Source organism: Cebus imitator, unplaced genomic scaffold (assembly GCF_001604975.1).
Source record: "Cebus imitator isolate Cc_AM_T3 unplaced genomic scaffold, Cebus_imitator-1.0 Scaffold316, whole genome shotgun sequence".
Classification (NCBI taxonomy): Eukaryota; Metazoa; Chordata; class Mammalia; order Primates; family Cebidae; genus Cebus; species Cebus imitator.
Window position 1 is genome coordinate 1,874,169 of NW_016107631.1, and position 16,958 is coordinate 1,891,126.

General features: G+C 39.1%; 1 protein-coding gene across 1 annotated transcript; it reads left to right on the forward strand.

Moving 5' to 3' along the window:
* Nucleotides 1-6,786: 6,786 nt before the first annotated feature.
* ZNF175 (zinc finger protein 175) lies at nucleotides 6,787-16,716 on the forward strand. Its single transcript, XM_017503865.2, is given in 6 exon segments — nucleotides 6,787-7,232; nucleotides 9,997-10,090; nucleotides 10,093-10,122; nucleotides 10,389-10,484; nucleotides 13,651-14,845; nucleotides 14,847-16,716. Coding segments are annotated over 6 exon segments (2,100 nt in total). The 5' UTR covers nucleotides 6,787-7,160; the 3' UTR covers nucleotides 15,460-16,716.
* Nucleotides 16,717-16,958: the final 242 nt, after the last annotated feature.

Genomic DNA, 16,958 nt, shown 5'->3' on the forward strand with positions numbered 1-16,958 from the left:
TTATCCACTCGTAATATAGTTGGCATGCACTATTCCCATATGTGCAAATTAACTCTTCACTGTGAACATATGCAACTTGGCATTCCACACTCAACTGGGTAGGGGCAGACTACCAGTACCACGGAGTTGATTTTCCCCAAGAGCACCCCTCACCCTATGCTGGTGGGTAACACCTGGTGTGGGGGTGAGTGAGAAAGAGCCCAGTAGAATAGTCTTTCTCCTCCCCACTCCTTCCCCTTCCACATATGAAGGCCATTCTTTATTCAAGAGAGACATGAAATTGGAGCAGAAGTGTGCTGAGAAATATTTAGCAACTGGATTTCCAAAAATACATATTCATTATAAATTTTACTGACATAAAGCATGTGTAGCACATAACTTTTCAATAATAAGAAAATATACTATGCTTTTTATTGTAAATTTCACAGTCAAGTGATTCTCACAGAATGCTTTCACTGATTTTTCTGAACTCTTGCAATTTTAGCTAACTTATAATGGCAACTGATGAACAGTACACTGTGTAGTTATAAACGCTGTTGATGTTTTAATTTACATTAAGGAGAAAGATGAAACAAATAATGAGATGTATGGTGGGGCTTTATTCTTTTGTCAGTGACAGGAGTAAACTCTGCTGAATCAGATAAGAGGTTTGGCATATCTACACTAGTAGAACATTTTCTAAATTTTTGTGCAATTTACAATGTAATGACTGCAGATATTAACATCTTTTAAGTTGCATTATTAGCATTTTCTCCATCACTATATCAAGTGTAGACAATCAGTACAATGACCAATCAAGCGTTGATGGACAATGTTTGCCAATTTCTGCAGTGCAAACACTTCTACCATGACTGACTTCAAGTAACAAGAGTGACTTGTGTAAAAATATAATTTCTGATTATTTCCTTAGAAGATATTTTAAGCAGAAACTGGATCACCTTTTCAAGGGAAAGTAATATGTTTGCAAGACTATGATGCATATTTACAAACTGCTTTCAAAAATGGCTGTAACATGCCATGCACAGTGGCTCACACCTGTAATCCTAGCACTTTGGGAGGACAAGATGGGAGGATTGCTTGAGGCCAGGAGTTTGAGAAAATGGCTGAAACAGTGTCCCATTTCCAATCTTGAATGAGGGTAACCATTGCCTCTCTAACTTCAGGGATTATTAATTTTTCCAGTTTTGTTAATTGGCAGTTTGGATAGTCATTTTAGACACTAGAATAAGGGAGATCACAGCCCTGATTAAAATCTGTCAGTGACCTTCATTCCTCCAGCCAAAGCCCTCAGCCATTTTCCCATATAAACCCTAAGCAGACTAAGAATCTCACTTTTTTAGACTTGCCCAAAATTTGTCTTCGGGCCACACGCAGTTTCCAAGGGCTCCTCATCCTCTGCTTCTGAGGAAAGTGCAATATCAGAATACAAAGGAATGAGAATGATATTCTTAGAATCTTAATATTGGATCCACTTGAACAGATCAATAATTGAACTTTGGGGAATCTTCAATACATATCCTTAGCATCCAATTTCTTGTGATGCACATCACAACTGTTAATTTTGTTTTCTAATTTCTAACTTCTTTTTCCCAAATGTCTTAGAATAGGTTTGCTTAAAATAAGACACATGAAAGAAAAGATTTAGTCAGTGAGCAAGCACATATTCCTTAGCTATAAATGAAGGTGATAAACAGTTTCATTTCTGAATATAGAATGGTCTGTTAAATACTATATTTTTGGGGTGAAGTTTCTTTTAATGCTGTTGGTTGTTTACTTTCTTTGATTTCCAGGGAAAAAAAAACTGGCACAATTGATATCAGAGATTTTGAGTGCAGGCATTTTGTTGAAATCAACAAAATTATTTAACAAGGCATTGAGTCATGCAGGCAGTAGATTGGTTTGAAGTTGGCCAGGATGAGAGTTCTTGGCATGGTTGGCATGGTTTTAAAGTGGAGCATTTGAAATGCTGAAGTCCTTATAAGCTGCAATCAGTTGTCTTTGTTTTTTGAAGCAGTTTAATTTTTAAGCACTTTAAGTTTCAAGAACCAGAATTGTTTTTCTTTTTCTTTTTTGACTTTATCTACATAAGATTTTTTTGTCTTTATTTTTTGAAGCACTTTAATTTAGAAGCACTTTATTCAAGTTTCAAGAGCCAGAATTTTTTTTCTTTTTTGACTTTATCTATACAAGATATATGAAGATTCAGAGTCAGAAGTTTTGTCTGCCTTCTTGAGAAACTGCCAACTCCAATCTTAAAAAACTCTTCTAGAATGTCAAAATCAAATTTTAAAACTTCTGAATATTAGAAAAGAATAGATGAAATAAAAAAGTAACCACAGAATGGAAAATGTTTGTAAAATGTATATCTCTCAAAGACTTATTTTTAGAATACATAAAAAATTCTCACAATACAATAATTTTAAAACCCAATGAAAAATGGGTGGAAAATTTGAAGAGGCGCTTCAGCAAAGAGGATAAATGAGTGATCATTCAGCATTTGAAAAAATGCTTGATCTGGGAAATGCAAATTAAAATTACTATGAGATACCACTATGAGATACTCACTAAAACATATGAAATTAAAAAGACGAACAATACTAAGTATTGTGCAGGCAATGAAGCAACTAGAACTACCATGCATATGATAAAAGATATCTATTAAAACCTTCACCAACTTTCATCCTAAAGAAGAAAAATTGAGGAGCATCCTCATTTGAACAGGAACAAGACAAGGATGCACACTGTCACCACTATTATCTGACGTTATTAGAGAGGTTATAGCCAATAAAGTAAAACCAGAAAGATAAGCCAGAAATGTAAAAATTAGAAACTGAGAAATGTTTCCAGTATTTGTAGATGATGTTCAAGTTCCCATTGATTTTAATATCATGATCCAATAATAGAGATGAGTCCCATAACTTTTGCTATATTCTGTTGGCTAGAAGCAAATCTTAGGTTCTGTTTGCACTCAAAGGGAGGGATTTATACAAGGTGTGACTCAATAGGGGTCACCTTAGGGTATGCCTGCCCCACTAAGAGTATGAGGGGGCAGTTACCCCTCATCCTACACATAATACAGATGTCCCAGTGGAGGGACTTCTTTTTTTTTTTTTTTTTTTTAGACGGAGTTTCGCTTTTGTTACCCAGGCTGGAGTGCAATGGCGCGATCTCGGCTCACCGCAACCTCCGCCTCCTGGGTTCAGGCAATTCTCCTGCCCCAGCCTCCTGAGTAGCTGGGATTATAGGCACACGTCACCATGCCCAGCTGATTTTTTGTATTTTTAGTAGAGACGGGGTTTCACCATGTTGACCAGGATGTTCTCGATCTCTTGTCCTCGTGATCCACCCGCCTCAGCTTCCCAAAGTGTTGGGATTACAGGCGTGAGCCACCGCGCCCGGCTTGGAGGGACTTCTTTACTTGCCTGAACATACACATGCTCAGCTATTGTACTTAAAGTCTTTTACCTCTATCTTAATTTTCACTCCCTGCATTTTCCTTTTTTTAAAAATACAATGTACCAAAGCTCTACGGTAAAACCTATAATACAGCAAAAAATAGTCTCTGATTTATAAGGGGAGAAAATTTAAAAGTTCTAAATCCAGGGAATTTCTTAGTAACTTAAAACATCATACTTTCTCATACAGTGAAGGGAAGTGTTTTGTTGCTTTTACACTGTTTGTTTAAATATATAATTGATTTTTAAAAATGAAAGCAGGTTTCATGCTTCATGTAACAAACACTAATTGTGAAAACTGAACTATTCCTAGAACCATGTTCAAAAAAACGCTTCATTGGCTAAACAGTCTTATTTTATGATCTCAGTTGACTGAAAATGAGGTATAAAGTAATTAAAAGTAATACGATGGCTTGCAGAGATGGGGTGGCAGAAGCTCGGAACACAGAATATAAAATAGGTAACTACAAAATGACACAAACACCTAAAGCAATATATTTAAATTATTATTAAAAAAAAAAATGGCCAGGTGCGGTGGCTCACATCTGTAATCCCAGCACTCTGGGAAACTGAGGCGGGAGGATCACCTTAGGTCTGGAGTTCAAAACCAGCCTGACCAACACAGGTTTAGTAGAGAAACCCCGTCTCTACTAAAAATACAAAATTAGCTAGGCGTGGTGGCGCACGCCTGTAATCCCGGCTACTTGGGAGGCTAAGGCAGGAGAATTGCTTGAACCTGTGAGGCGGAGGTTGCAGTGAGCTGAGATCCCGCCATTGCACACTCCAGCCTGGGCAATAAGAGCAAATCCCCGTCTCCAAAAAAAGAGAGAAAAGGTTCTTCACCTTCAGATCCTCACTTAGCCCCACTTCCCATTGCCCACTAATCAGCCAAGTTTTAAAAATTTTATGATTACTATTGCCCACTTTTTGGAATACATTTTTGTTTATTTAGTGGAAAATAAACCAGATAAACAATAAACCTCTGCTCAGTTGGGCTGGCTGACATTGTTCTCAGTAACTGTGTTTTTTTTTTTCCCTTTAACTTGATTGTATTTTTTCATTCTCCTTTCTTTAAAAAGTGTCCCAAGAGCCTTAAATTCTCTCTTCAGTTGGTCTCTTGATAGGTAACTTCATCAATAGGCTCATCCAGGTATAGAGAGCAATTGTGTAAGGATAACAAAGACAACATTTTCCAGAAAGATAACATTTTCAAAAGTGCTATTAAAGACAGTGAGTTGTTTGGTAATTCAAAACAAGTCTTTAGTGGGAAAAATATAGAGAAAAAGTGTTTTTCGGATACATAATGTCAGTTTCTTCTAGAAATAAAAATACACAGGTATTGAATAGGTCCCCTGCCACTGTGGGACCCAAGACTTTTATCTGTAACATTCCATTTGCCCTTCTTGACTGTACGGAATGGAAGTCCTTTGAAGATGGCGGCCTCCATATCCTAATCCATATGGGTGTGGCCATGCCGTTCTTCCGACGAAGTTTCTGAAGGAGAATGAACCACGGAATAAAAGTATACCATTATACGTCATGATAACTGTTGGCCGATTGTAGCTTCAAAAGTGTTACTGGGCATGCGCGCGGTTCAACATTGGCCACATTAATCCCAAAGGGACTCTAACCTAAACCGGAAGTGGCCTAGAGCGGCCATTTTGCTTCTGTTACCTGCATCTGTCTGTCGCTTAAGAGACTGGGAACATTAGCAGTAGGGGTTCTGTAGGGTCAGGGCGGAGAGGCCGGCTTGGGCCTGGGGTGAGTGAGGAGAGGCTTGTTGGGGGGGGGGTGCGTGGTGAAGGGATTTCTCGGGTAAAGACGGGCTGTGAGGTGAGTGACTGGCGTGTGTTGACTGATAGATTTCTGGGGTGGGTGATGGATGCCGTGGAGTAAGTAGGGTTTGCTAATTTTAGTTGGATAATTAGCCTGTTAACTATCCCTCTTTTCTTATTTTCTGCTTGTATATAAGTGTTTTTGTAACTTAAATTCTAAGTGTACTTTAATATCGGATTTTATATTGGTCCAGGAAACTGGCTGACTTGAGGTCAGTGAAGTGCGTCTTTAAGAGCGCCTTTGCAGATGGCACTGGATGACGTTCAGGGAAGGGATTCACTGTCCATGGGACTAGGGGAGTCAGTGATAGATTGCAAGCCAAGAGCTTCAGGGGTTGGAGGACTTTGAGGATCACACTGTAACACTCTCAGGGGACCAGTGATGGGTGACCTATAGCAATCAGTAGAGTGAGGTTGCCAGGGGTAGCCTATGGCAACCAGTTGACTGGAGGCCTAGGGAATCAATGATGGGGATTTGTGAGGGTGACTGCATTGCTTTCTAGCAGTATCAGGGTCCTTCAGGGATAGATGAGTGTGTCAGGGATTGGTGGGTGGGTCAGTGTTGGCTGCTTCTTGGGTCCCTTGGACATGGTAAGGATCAGTAATTGACAGTTGAGCAGATGGATGATGGTTTCCTATCGGGGCATTTCATTTGGACCCTTGTGTTTGGGATTATTTGTCGTTTTGTGGAAACCAGAAAATTGTACTCCCTGGGAAACATTTCTTGGCTATCAGGGCAATAATGATTTCAGAAGCCTAGGCCATGTCAGTGACTGGAAGGCATTTTGTAACTTTTTGGATGTCCTGTGGTCCACTCTTTGGGGATTTCTGAAAGTCAAGTGCTGTAAGAGATGGCATTTAGGTGTGGTGGGGGCAACTCATTGTGGACAGGCAAGAAATGGTGACTGAAGGCCCTGTTGCATGTCTGCAAATTGTCTGGGTCACGGTGGGGATTAACACAGTGATTTTATGTTTTAGCTTTGTCAGAAGATATTGGGCTGTGTGGTGTACTATGGATGGGGACTGAAAAGTCCAGAAGCTCGGAATAGGTACTGCTGACAGCCACCTCCCAGCCTGGACTCTATGAAGGAAACAGGAGGAGGAAATGGTGTTTCTGGGAGCTGGCCACGTATGGGTACATGCGCTAGTGGGGACAGTGTACAGTTTAGAACAAGGCAGATGTGGGGCTGATTCCCTGTTTTTCCATTTGCAGACTGATGACCCTTCAGGCAAATTACGTGACAGCACACAGCCTCATTATCCTCATCCCCAAAACGGGTATCATAATGCCCATTATATTTAGCTGACAGGGTTGTGTGAAATGAAATTGACAACTTGCTTATTTTTATTCATATTTACCACTTGCCAGGCAGGCACTGAGGACCTGACAAGCTTCATCTTACATAAATTTCCCAACACCTGTGATAAATACCTGTATTCTCATTTTGGAAACTAAAACTAAACTAATATTTTCATATTCTCACAGTGAAAAGGTAGCAAAGCTGCAATGAACTCATCATTTAGTCCAGACTCAGTCTTCATTTCTAACCCTAATAACTAGAGTTGGACTTTTCTAAACTTTGTCTACTACACTGTCTGACACAGTGACTTCACCTTACTGCCCTCAAGAAATATCTGTGGAGTGAATGTTGAATGAGTGACCATGTAGTTAGCAAGGCTTCCTCGAGGCTGCAGAACCTCCGGGTCAGGCCACGTCACTGAGGCTGCAGGATCTCCCTTCACAGCCCAGCACACCTCTCTGGACTGTCCCCAGTTGGAGAATCCAAACGCCTATCCAGCTTCCGGCTCCTAGGAAAAGTGGAGTTGAGTTGTCAGCAAGAGAGACCAAGTGTAGAAGCCCAGAGTGAAGATGCCTGCTGATGTGAATTTTTCTCAAAAGCCTCAGGTCTTGGGTCCAGAGGAGCAGGATGGATCTTGTAGGGTAAGTAGGAGCAGTCCTGGGGACAGTTCTCCAGAACATGAGGGCAGATACAGGATGCAGCAGGCTCTGGGCTCCCTTTTCCTGAGTCAGTCTTGACTTTCCTGCCAAGCAAGGACCACAGAGGCCTGATGTTTCCACATTCTTAGGCTATCTGTGTTCCAGAGGAAACCATGAACTGGCTGATAAAAGAGGACAGTACAGTGTTGGCCTTGGGTCAAAAAAGAATAAACTGTGATCCCTGGTCTGATCAGAAACCCCAGACACAGAATAGAAGAGCTGACTCTTTCCTGCTAAGCACTGGCTCCGCTCCATTGGGTCTTTAAGAATTTCAAGTGGTTCCCACCAGATTCCTTGCTTGGTCTATGGGGATTGGCTCGTTTCTCCTCTGTTCCCATAAGGTGCAGAAAAATCTCCTTCCTTTATAGTTTAAATAGTCACAGGGAGGCAGAGCGAGAACGGGCTTTTCAGAACCATGTGGTTTTTCCTGTTTAAAAGGTGAATAAAAAATGCTGGAAAATAGTGTTTCCAGTTTGCCCACAGATAGAAATAGACAGGATTTGGTAACAAGAAATCAGAAGATGATACGTTTCAGTAACCTGTTAAAATCATCTCAACCTGCTAGAAACATTTGATAGTAGAAAGTGTGAAAAGAAGGGAACATTAACACAATAAATTGCACATATAAATCATTTTCAAAATTGTAAATACCCCAAATATTTAACATTTAAAAATCATTTTTAAAAGAAAATTTGAAAACATACAAGTTTAGGCAGGGTACAGTGGCTCATGCCTGTAATCCCAGCACTTTGGGAGGCCGAGGCAGGCAGATCACTTGAGCACAGGAATTCGAGATCAGCCTGGGCAACATGGCAAGACTCTTGTCTCTACAAAAATACAAAAACTGGCCAGGTGTGGTGGCATGCACCTGTAGTCCCAGCTACTCAGAAGGCTGACATGGGAGGATCACCTGAGCCTGGGGAGGTCAAGGCTGCAGTGAGCTGTGATGGTGACACTACACTCCAGCCTGGGCAACAGAGAGAGACCCTGTCTCAAAACAAAACAAGTTTAAAACATGAAATTGTCTAAGTCTTTGTGACAGCGGTGCAAATGCACATTTATTTGCATTGATGTTGGTCGACCTGCATGTTCAGAACATCAAGTTTAGTGTTTTAGGACACGTGTTGTTCAATATAAGGTTTTTTCCTTCTTTTAACAATGAAAATTTTTTTTTTCTGCTTGGCCTGCAAGTTTGTCATTTGAGTCACTAATGACAATACTACTGTCACTAATTCAGATTTTCCATCAGTGTCTGAATTCATGTCAGAATCTATCCCAGTCCCAGTCACATTGCCTTCTCTTTGTGGTGCATATTTCCCGCTGCTCTGGACAATACTGTCTTTTTCTGTTATTTTTATCTTTTCTAATTTGATGGGAAAAAAAGATAGTACAGTGTTTTAATTTGCATTACTTTGTTAACAAACAGGATTTTTTTTCCATCATTTTATTGGTCAGTTACTTGTCTTTAGTGAGTTACTTTTTCCTATCTTTTGATTTATATTTTGGTTTGGCTTAGCCTCCGGATTTGTAAAGAGTTCTCACATAGTAATAACCTAAGGTCCTTGTTGCATATGTTTGTAAATACTTTTGTAACTTTTTCCTTTGAAAGGTTGCAGTTTTATTTGAAATAGAAAAGAGGATCAGGTGGTTTTGTGAAGGCTGTCATCTTTTGAAAGAGCCGTCACTTGCTATATTTTTATACAAGTTCCAGCTCCTCCCAGGCATTCACTTTTTACATTTTTAGCTAATTCTTTTGGCAATTACCTCCGAATCTTTTAGTGACACATGCTTATATTGCTCCTTCTTGAATTGTTAATTAAAATGTTAATTAATTAAGAAACAGATCATTAAAAGGTTTGCTTTTACCCACTTTCTCATACTTTCACCCCCAGGTGTGCATGGTGATGCACACCTGTAATCCCAGCTACTTAGGAGGCTAAGGCAGGAGAATGACTTGAACCCAGGAGGCAGAGGCTACTGTGAGCCAAGATCATGCCACTGTACTCCAGCACTCCAGCCTGGGCAACAGAGCAAGTCTCCATGTGGTCCCAACTCCCTGGGAGGCTGAGGCAGGGGGATCACTTGAGTCTGAGAGGCAGAGGATGCAGTGAGCTGTGCTCATGCCACTGCAATCCAGCTTGGGCAATAGAGTGAGAGTCTGTCTCAAAAAAAAAATTGAGTAAAGGTGTTTTTTAGCCCAATAGAAAAGTGAAGAAGAAAGTTGCTTGAGTAGGCTGGTAAACATGGAAAGATGCTCAGCTTCATTAGTCATCTGGGAAATGTCAGTTAACTACCATGCCCCCACCAAAATGCATACAGTTGCCAACACTGATAATACCAAATGTAGGTGAGGATACAGAGCAACCAGAAGGATTTCATGTGCTGATGGTGAGCAAGTACACTGGTACAGCCGATTTGGAAAATGATTTCCAGTCTTCTACTAAAGATGAACATGTTTTTGCTATGACCCAGAATTCCACCCCTGGGTATATGCCCAATATCTGTTCTGAACTGGTATTTAAATCTAGATCTGTGCTGTCCAGTGTGGTGGCCACTCACCACATGTAGCTATTGAGCCCTTGAACGCGGCTGGTTGACACTGAGATGTGCTTCAAGTATAAATATATGCTGACTTCTGAAAACTTAGTATAAAAACAGAATGTAAAGCATCTCGATGATTTTTAAAATATTGGTTACATTGTTTCAGGCATCAGTGTCGTTTGAGGACGTGACCATGGACTTCAGCAGAGAGGAGTGGCAACAGTTGGACCCTGCCCAGAAACGCCTGTACCAGGATGTGATGCTGAGCTCTATAGCCACCTCTTCTCAGTGGGTGAGCACAACTGACCTGGGAATCTTGGCTGGATCCTGTTGAGATTTTCTTCTTCCTAGTTGCAGTACGCAGTGAGATATCAAAGTATGTCATGACTTTTGCCTTGGCTTGTCCTGGATTGTTTGTTTCTTTTGGGCACCTTTTAGTATTATTTTGTGCCCCATGGAATATGTTGACTTTTCTATTGAGCCAATGTAAAGCTTCATTGAATGGCCTCTAAAACTGAAGAAGCCACACCTAAATCCAGTATCCTTTCTAATTAACAGGGTATCAGATTCCCAACCCAGATGTCATCTTCAGAAGGCTAAAAGAAAAGGAGCCTTGTATGGAGGAGGCTGAATTCTCACATCAGAGGTGTCAAGGTGAGTAACTTGTACCCAGGCAAATGTAGGTATCTTTACAGGAAACCATTACCAATCTACCATACTTTTCCATTTCCTCCATTCCACGAGTGGTGGCCCATAGGTTGCCTCCTACTCCCAGTTACTACATCAAACACTGTAAATAGTCTATAAATTCTAAATGTCCTATAGTGGGTGCCTTAAGAATTTCCCAGAGGTGAATACTCACGAATGGGATTGCCTGGTCATGGAGATAAGTATACTTGACTAAGTCAACCATATTGCTCTCCTGATGGGCTGCACCAGTTTACAGTCCCATGTGCTATGCACAAGGATTTGCATTTGCACATCTTGCTTGCTAACACTTGGCATTAACAAAATTGGTGAATTTATAGCCCTACTGATGGGTGAAAGGGCTGTTTCATTGTTTAAGTGTTACTTTTCTAATAACTTGAACGGTGGGGAGCCTCTCTTCATATCTGTTATCTGATTTAAGATACATTTAAGGTACAGCATTAGGATTTTTTTATATTTATATCTTATAAAATATTATTTTATATTTAGGATACAGAAATTACTGATTTTCTGAAAATAAGCAGAAGAGAATATTTCATACTATTTTTAAAGGATGCTTTAAATATCTGCTAAGTTCAAAAGAACAGATTGCATTTGGAGAGGACAATGGCATTAAATGTTAAAAGCATTAGCCTTTGCGCATCAATCATGTCTATTTGATGGAAGGCTACTCAAAAAGCAAGTGTATCAAAATGGGAAACATGGATAGCAAATGCTTGTGAAGTTCAGAAAAAATGATGTCAACCTAGAGGTGGAATGACATTGGGAATTTTAAGGACACAGTACTTATAACTGATCCACAAAGCCATTTAGAATTGAAACGAAGAAGCAGATGAAGCAAGATTAATGGGATCAGAAGACATGAGAGTGTGCTTGCGTTTGAGAATAAACTGGATCTTTTTTTTTTTTTTTTTTTGCAATCAGCATTGTTAGACTGTGTTAAAGAGTTATGGAAAAGCTTTTCAGTACAGTTCTCATGGTTTACATTGAACATTTTGGGCAGTAATTTAAGTGTTATCAGGTTCAGCAAGATTTTTATGACCTGAAGTGAGAAGTTAAAAATGTTTCAAATCTCTGCTTGGGGACACAGTGGAAGACTGTCAGAATAAATGACTACCCTTATGTGGGTAAAATTGCTATTTAAGAATGAAAAATGAAATAGAAAACAAATAACCTGTTTTAATAAGTGGGAAAAGGATGTGAATAGACATTTCTTCAAAGATGATATACAAGTGGGCAATAATAGGATAAAAGCCTCAACATCACTAATTATGTGGGAGATGCAAATCAAAGTCACTGTGTGATATCCCTTTACAATCATTAGAATGACTATTATTAAATAAACAGAATAACAAGTGTTGGCATGGATATAGAGATACTGGAATCCTTGTGTATTGCTAGTGGGAATGTAAAATGGCGTAATCCTATGGAAAATAGTATGGTGATTCCTCAGAAATTAAACATAAAATTACTAATATGATCCAGGAACTCCACTTCTGGTTAGATACACAAAAGAATTGAAAGCAAGGACCCAAACAGCTGTTTGTACACTCTTGTTCATAGCAGCAGTATTCACAATATCCAGAAAGTAGAACTGTCAATTGACCAATGAACTGGTAAGCAAAATAAGGTCTATACATACAATGAAATATTATTCAGCCTTAAAAAGGAAGGGAATTATGAAACATGCTGCAGTGTGGATGAATCTTATCCTGATGCTAAGTGAAATAAGCTAGACACAAAAAATCCAAATGTATCATTCTACTTATATGAGGTAACTTGAGCAGTCAATTCACAGAGACAGAATAAGATTGTGGCTGCCCAAGGATGAGGGACGGGGGAAAGGGAGAATAGTTTAATGGGTACAGCATTTCAGTTTTGCAAGATGTAAAAGTTTTGGAGATCTGTTGCACAATAGGGTGAATAAAGGTAGCACTACTGAACTGTACAATACAAAATGGGTAAGATGGTCCATTTAATATTACACAGTTTTTGTTACAAGAAGTTAACAATAAAGATTAAAACTGTCCTAATTTTTTTTTTAAATGAAAGATGATTGAGTTTTCTGATACGATAAGAATCTGGGATACAGCTTAAGTGACTGAAAGAAAAAAGAAACTACATGTGACATCATACTTAGTATTAAAATCTCGTAGAAAAAAGTAATAGTAAAATTTAGTAACTATTATTTTTATTGAGAACCTAGTGCGTTTTGTGCGCTATACTAATAAAATGCACAAGATGATCAGAGACTCCTATTCTTGGGAAAAAAAAACAAACTAAAAAAAGCATATTTGATAGCATAAAGCCAAAAGTTCTAACAAAGAACAATTAATTTCTATGGAAGAAGAGTGAAACAAATTCCGAGGAAGAGCTTGCTTGTCCAGTTTTTCATAATATCTTTCTGGGGATATGGGTGTATTCCTAAGTTCATGGAAAAAAAAATTGTAACTTCATGGAGAGTTGGGGCATAGTCATTCTTTCACTGGTTGGCCATGTCAAGATAGGTGAAGCTTTAATAGTTTTCAGGAGGATATACAGGGCTGATGGGCTTGGCATCGTTTCTTACAAGTAAGATAAAGCAGGGAGACTGGTGAGGATTTGTCTCTGCAAGTTAATGAACACCTATATGCTGCGCCCCATCCTTCAAGCCTTGGCTGTCCAGAGATGGTGCCTGCAACATTCTTGTCTATTTTATCCACTACTTATTCTACTAGATCTGGGTGTCTAGACTGCTTTTGTATAAGTGGCCCCAGGTTGTTCAAATCTAATCCCCACAGATTAGCAAAATGATCTTGGCCAGTTACATAACCATTATGTGCTTCCTTTTCTTTGTAAAACAGGAACACACATGATTGCTACCTCCTGAGGTCATTATGCAAATTAAATGAGTATGTGTATGCCATGTAGCCATTGCCTGGCACGTGCTAAGTGCTATGTAGATAAGTGCTCAGCATATAATAAGGGTTCTATGTTTCTGCTCATTGTCAACATCATTAGCACCATTATTACACGACTCAGCAATTTCCTTGTGTTCATTGTCAATCAGCTTATACAATGTCTCCTCTTTCCTGTTCATTGTGACTATTTCATCTTCTCTTTCTCCTTTCAGAAGGGGAGTTACAGGAGATTTCTAAGAAAGCGTCATTTCAAAAGGATATGGTAGGTGAGTCCACAACAAATGGTTCATGGTATTCCATTTTAGAAGAACTGAGGCTGGGTGCTGACCGTAGAAAGAGAGATGAGCAAAATCAAATTCAACCCACAAGTCACAGGGCTTTCTTCAACAAGAAAACATTAAACACAGAAAGCAATTGTGAATATAAGGACCGAGGGAAAATGGTTCACACGAAGCCCCACCTTGTTTCTTCACAAAAACAACCTAAGAAATGTTGCTTATTTACAAAAAGTTTAAAGCTGAACCTAGAAGTGAATGGTCAGAATGAAAACAATGACACAAAACAGCTTGATGACGTTGTTGGATGTGGTCAGCTATTCAGCCACAGCTCTTCCGATGCTTGCAATGCAGGAGAGACATTTTGCAAAGGTAATCAGTGTAGAAAAGTCTGTGGCTATAAACAGTCAGTCACCCAACATCAGATTCATACTCAGAAGAAACGAGATGGATGTTCTGAATGTGGGAAGAACTTCATCCAGAAGTCACACCTGTTTGCCCAGCAGAGAATTCATAGTGTAGGAAATTTCCATGAATGTGGCAAATGTGGAAAAGCCTTCACCCCACAAGTAAAACTCAGTTTATATCTGACAGATCATACAGGTGATATACTCTATATATGCAAAGAATGTGGGAAGGTCTTTATTCAGAGATCAGAATTGGTTACGCACTAGAAAACTCACACTAGAAAGAAGCCCTATAAATGCCATAACTGTGGAAAAGCCTTTTTCCAGATGTTATCTCTCTTCAGACATCAGAGAACTCACAGTAGAGAAAAACTCTATGAATGCAGTGAATGTGGCAAAGGCTTCTCCCAAAACTCAACCCTCATTATACATCAGAAAATTCATACTGGTGAGAGACAGTATGCATACAGTGACTGTGGGAAAGCCTTTACCTAGAAGTCAACACTCAGCTTGCACCAGAGAATCCACTCAGGGCAGATATCCTACATGTGTATTGAATGCAGGCAGGCCTTCATCCAGAAGGCACACCTGACTGTCCATCAAAGAAACCACACAGGAGAAAAACCTTATCAGTGCCACAACTGTGGGAAATCCTTCATTTCCAAGTCACAGCTTGATATACATCATCGAATTCATACAGGGGAGAAACCTTATGAATGCAGTGACTGGAAAAACCTTCACCCAAAAGTCACACCTGAATATACACCAGAAAATTCATACTGGAGAAAGGCACCATGTATGTGGTGAATGTGGGAAAGCCTTCAATCAGAAGTCAATACTCAGCATGCATCAGAGAATTCACACAGGAGAGAAGCCTTACAAATGCAGCGAATGTGGGAAAGCCTTCACTTCTAAGTCGCAATTCAAAGAGCATCAACGAATCCACACAGGAGAGAAACCCTATGTGTGCACTGATTGTGGGAAGGCCTTCAATGGCAGGTCAAATTTCCATAAACATCAAATAACTCACACTAGAGAGAGACCTTTTGTCTGCTACAAATGTGGGAAGGCTGTTCTCCAGAAATCAGAGTTGATTACCCATCAAAGAACTCACATTGGAGAGAAACCTTATGAATGCCTTGACTGCAGGAAATTCTTCAGTAAGAAACCACAACTCAAGGTGCATCAGTGAATTCACACGGAAGAAAGACCTTACGTGTGTTCTGAATGTGGAAAGGCCTTCAACAACAGGTCAAATTTCAATAAACATCAAACAACTCATACCAGAGACAAATCTTACAAATTCAGTTATTCTGTGAAAGGCTTTACCAAGAAATGAATTCCTAGTTCATCAGCATATTCATCAATGAAATATACTCCCTAAGTTTCTTGAAGAAGAGAAAATCTCAGAATCAGTCTAATTGTATGTTATTGAATTCATGCTTCAGAAAAACTCTAGGAATGCACTGCATGTGTGAACACACGACAAAGTCACACTTTATGTGAGAGAAATTACTGAAAAAAGAATAAGCAGAAATGTCCTTCTTAATACTGGCCTCATTAAGGATTATAAATTTTCATCCTGAGAAGAAACCCAGACTAATGCATTGAGAAAAGCCTTTCTGTAAAGAATGGTACAAGCAGGTTGTTACCAGATTACATAAAGTTTGTGGGAAATTATATTAATGATAACCCTGTTTATTGTGGGATATCAATATTTCTACAGTGCCAACAGAGTAATAACAGGACAATATTATGTGTGTGTGTGCGTTATGTATATAAAAGCATATATATCGTATACAGGTTTAGTATCCCTTCTCCAAAATGCCTGGGATCAGAAGCATTATAGATTTTGGAATATTTGCATTATATATATTGGTTGAGCATCCCTGATCCGAAAATCCAAGATGAAATGCTCCAATTAGCATTTCCTTTGAGCATAATGTGAGAGCTCAAAAAGCTTCAGATTTTGGGTTTTCAGATTAGGGATACCCAACCTGTATGTACATATATTTATGTATCTGTGTCTGTATATATGCATATGCAGATATATGTGTATGGTCAGGTCAGCATATGTGTATATGTATGCCCTCAGTGCAGTGGGGTTTGCCGCAGAATTCACTGCATAGCAGGTGTAGGTAGATTACAGTTATTTTTTAAAAGAATCTAATCTAATTGTTTTTATTTAAAAAATTCCTTATTGAATATTTATTTCATGAGATTGTATTGATAATGATTAACTCCTTTATTATACATACACATGAAAGTACATTTTTTTGGTAAATGCATAAATGAGATTCTATAATGTTTACTGATCTTTATATTATAGCTTTTCTCTTCTTTTAGGATTAGCTCAGCTTGGCCCTCCCTTTCCATCTCCATCATCTATAGTGAGCCTCTCCATAAATAATCAGTGCCAACCATTAGTCTGTTTCAAGTCTCTGCATAATCAGTGCCAGCCATTAATCTGGTTCATATTGTTACACAGGCCCCTAAACATACACACCAGGAGTCAACAAACTGTGGCCATTAGCCAAATATGGCCTACCAACTGTTTTTTTATTTTTTTTATTTTTAATAAAATTTTACTGGAATACAGCCCATGTTCATTTGGACGTGTATTCTCTGGGCTGATTTCATGCTCCACTGGCAGAACTGAGTAGTTTTGGTAGAGATCAGATGACCCCCAAGATTTACTCTCTGGCTCTTTACAGAAAATGTTTGCCAACACTTGATACAAACACACACACATACACATATATTACTCTGCTCATAATTATATACCTGTGGAAGGACTCTTTCCTTGATTTATAAAACTCAGATTTCTTACATGTGTGT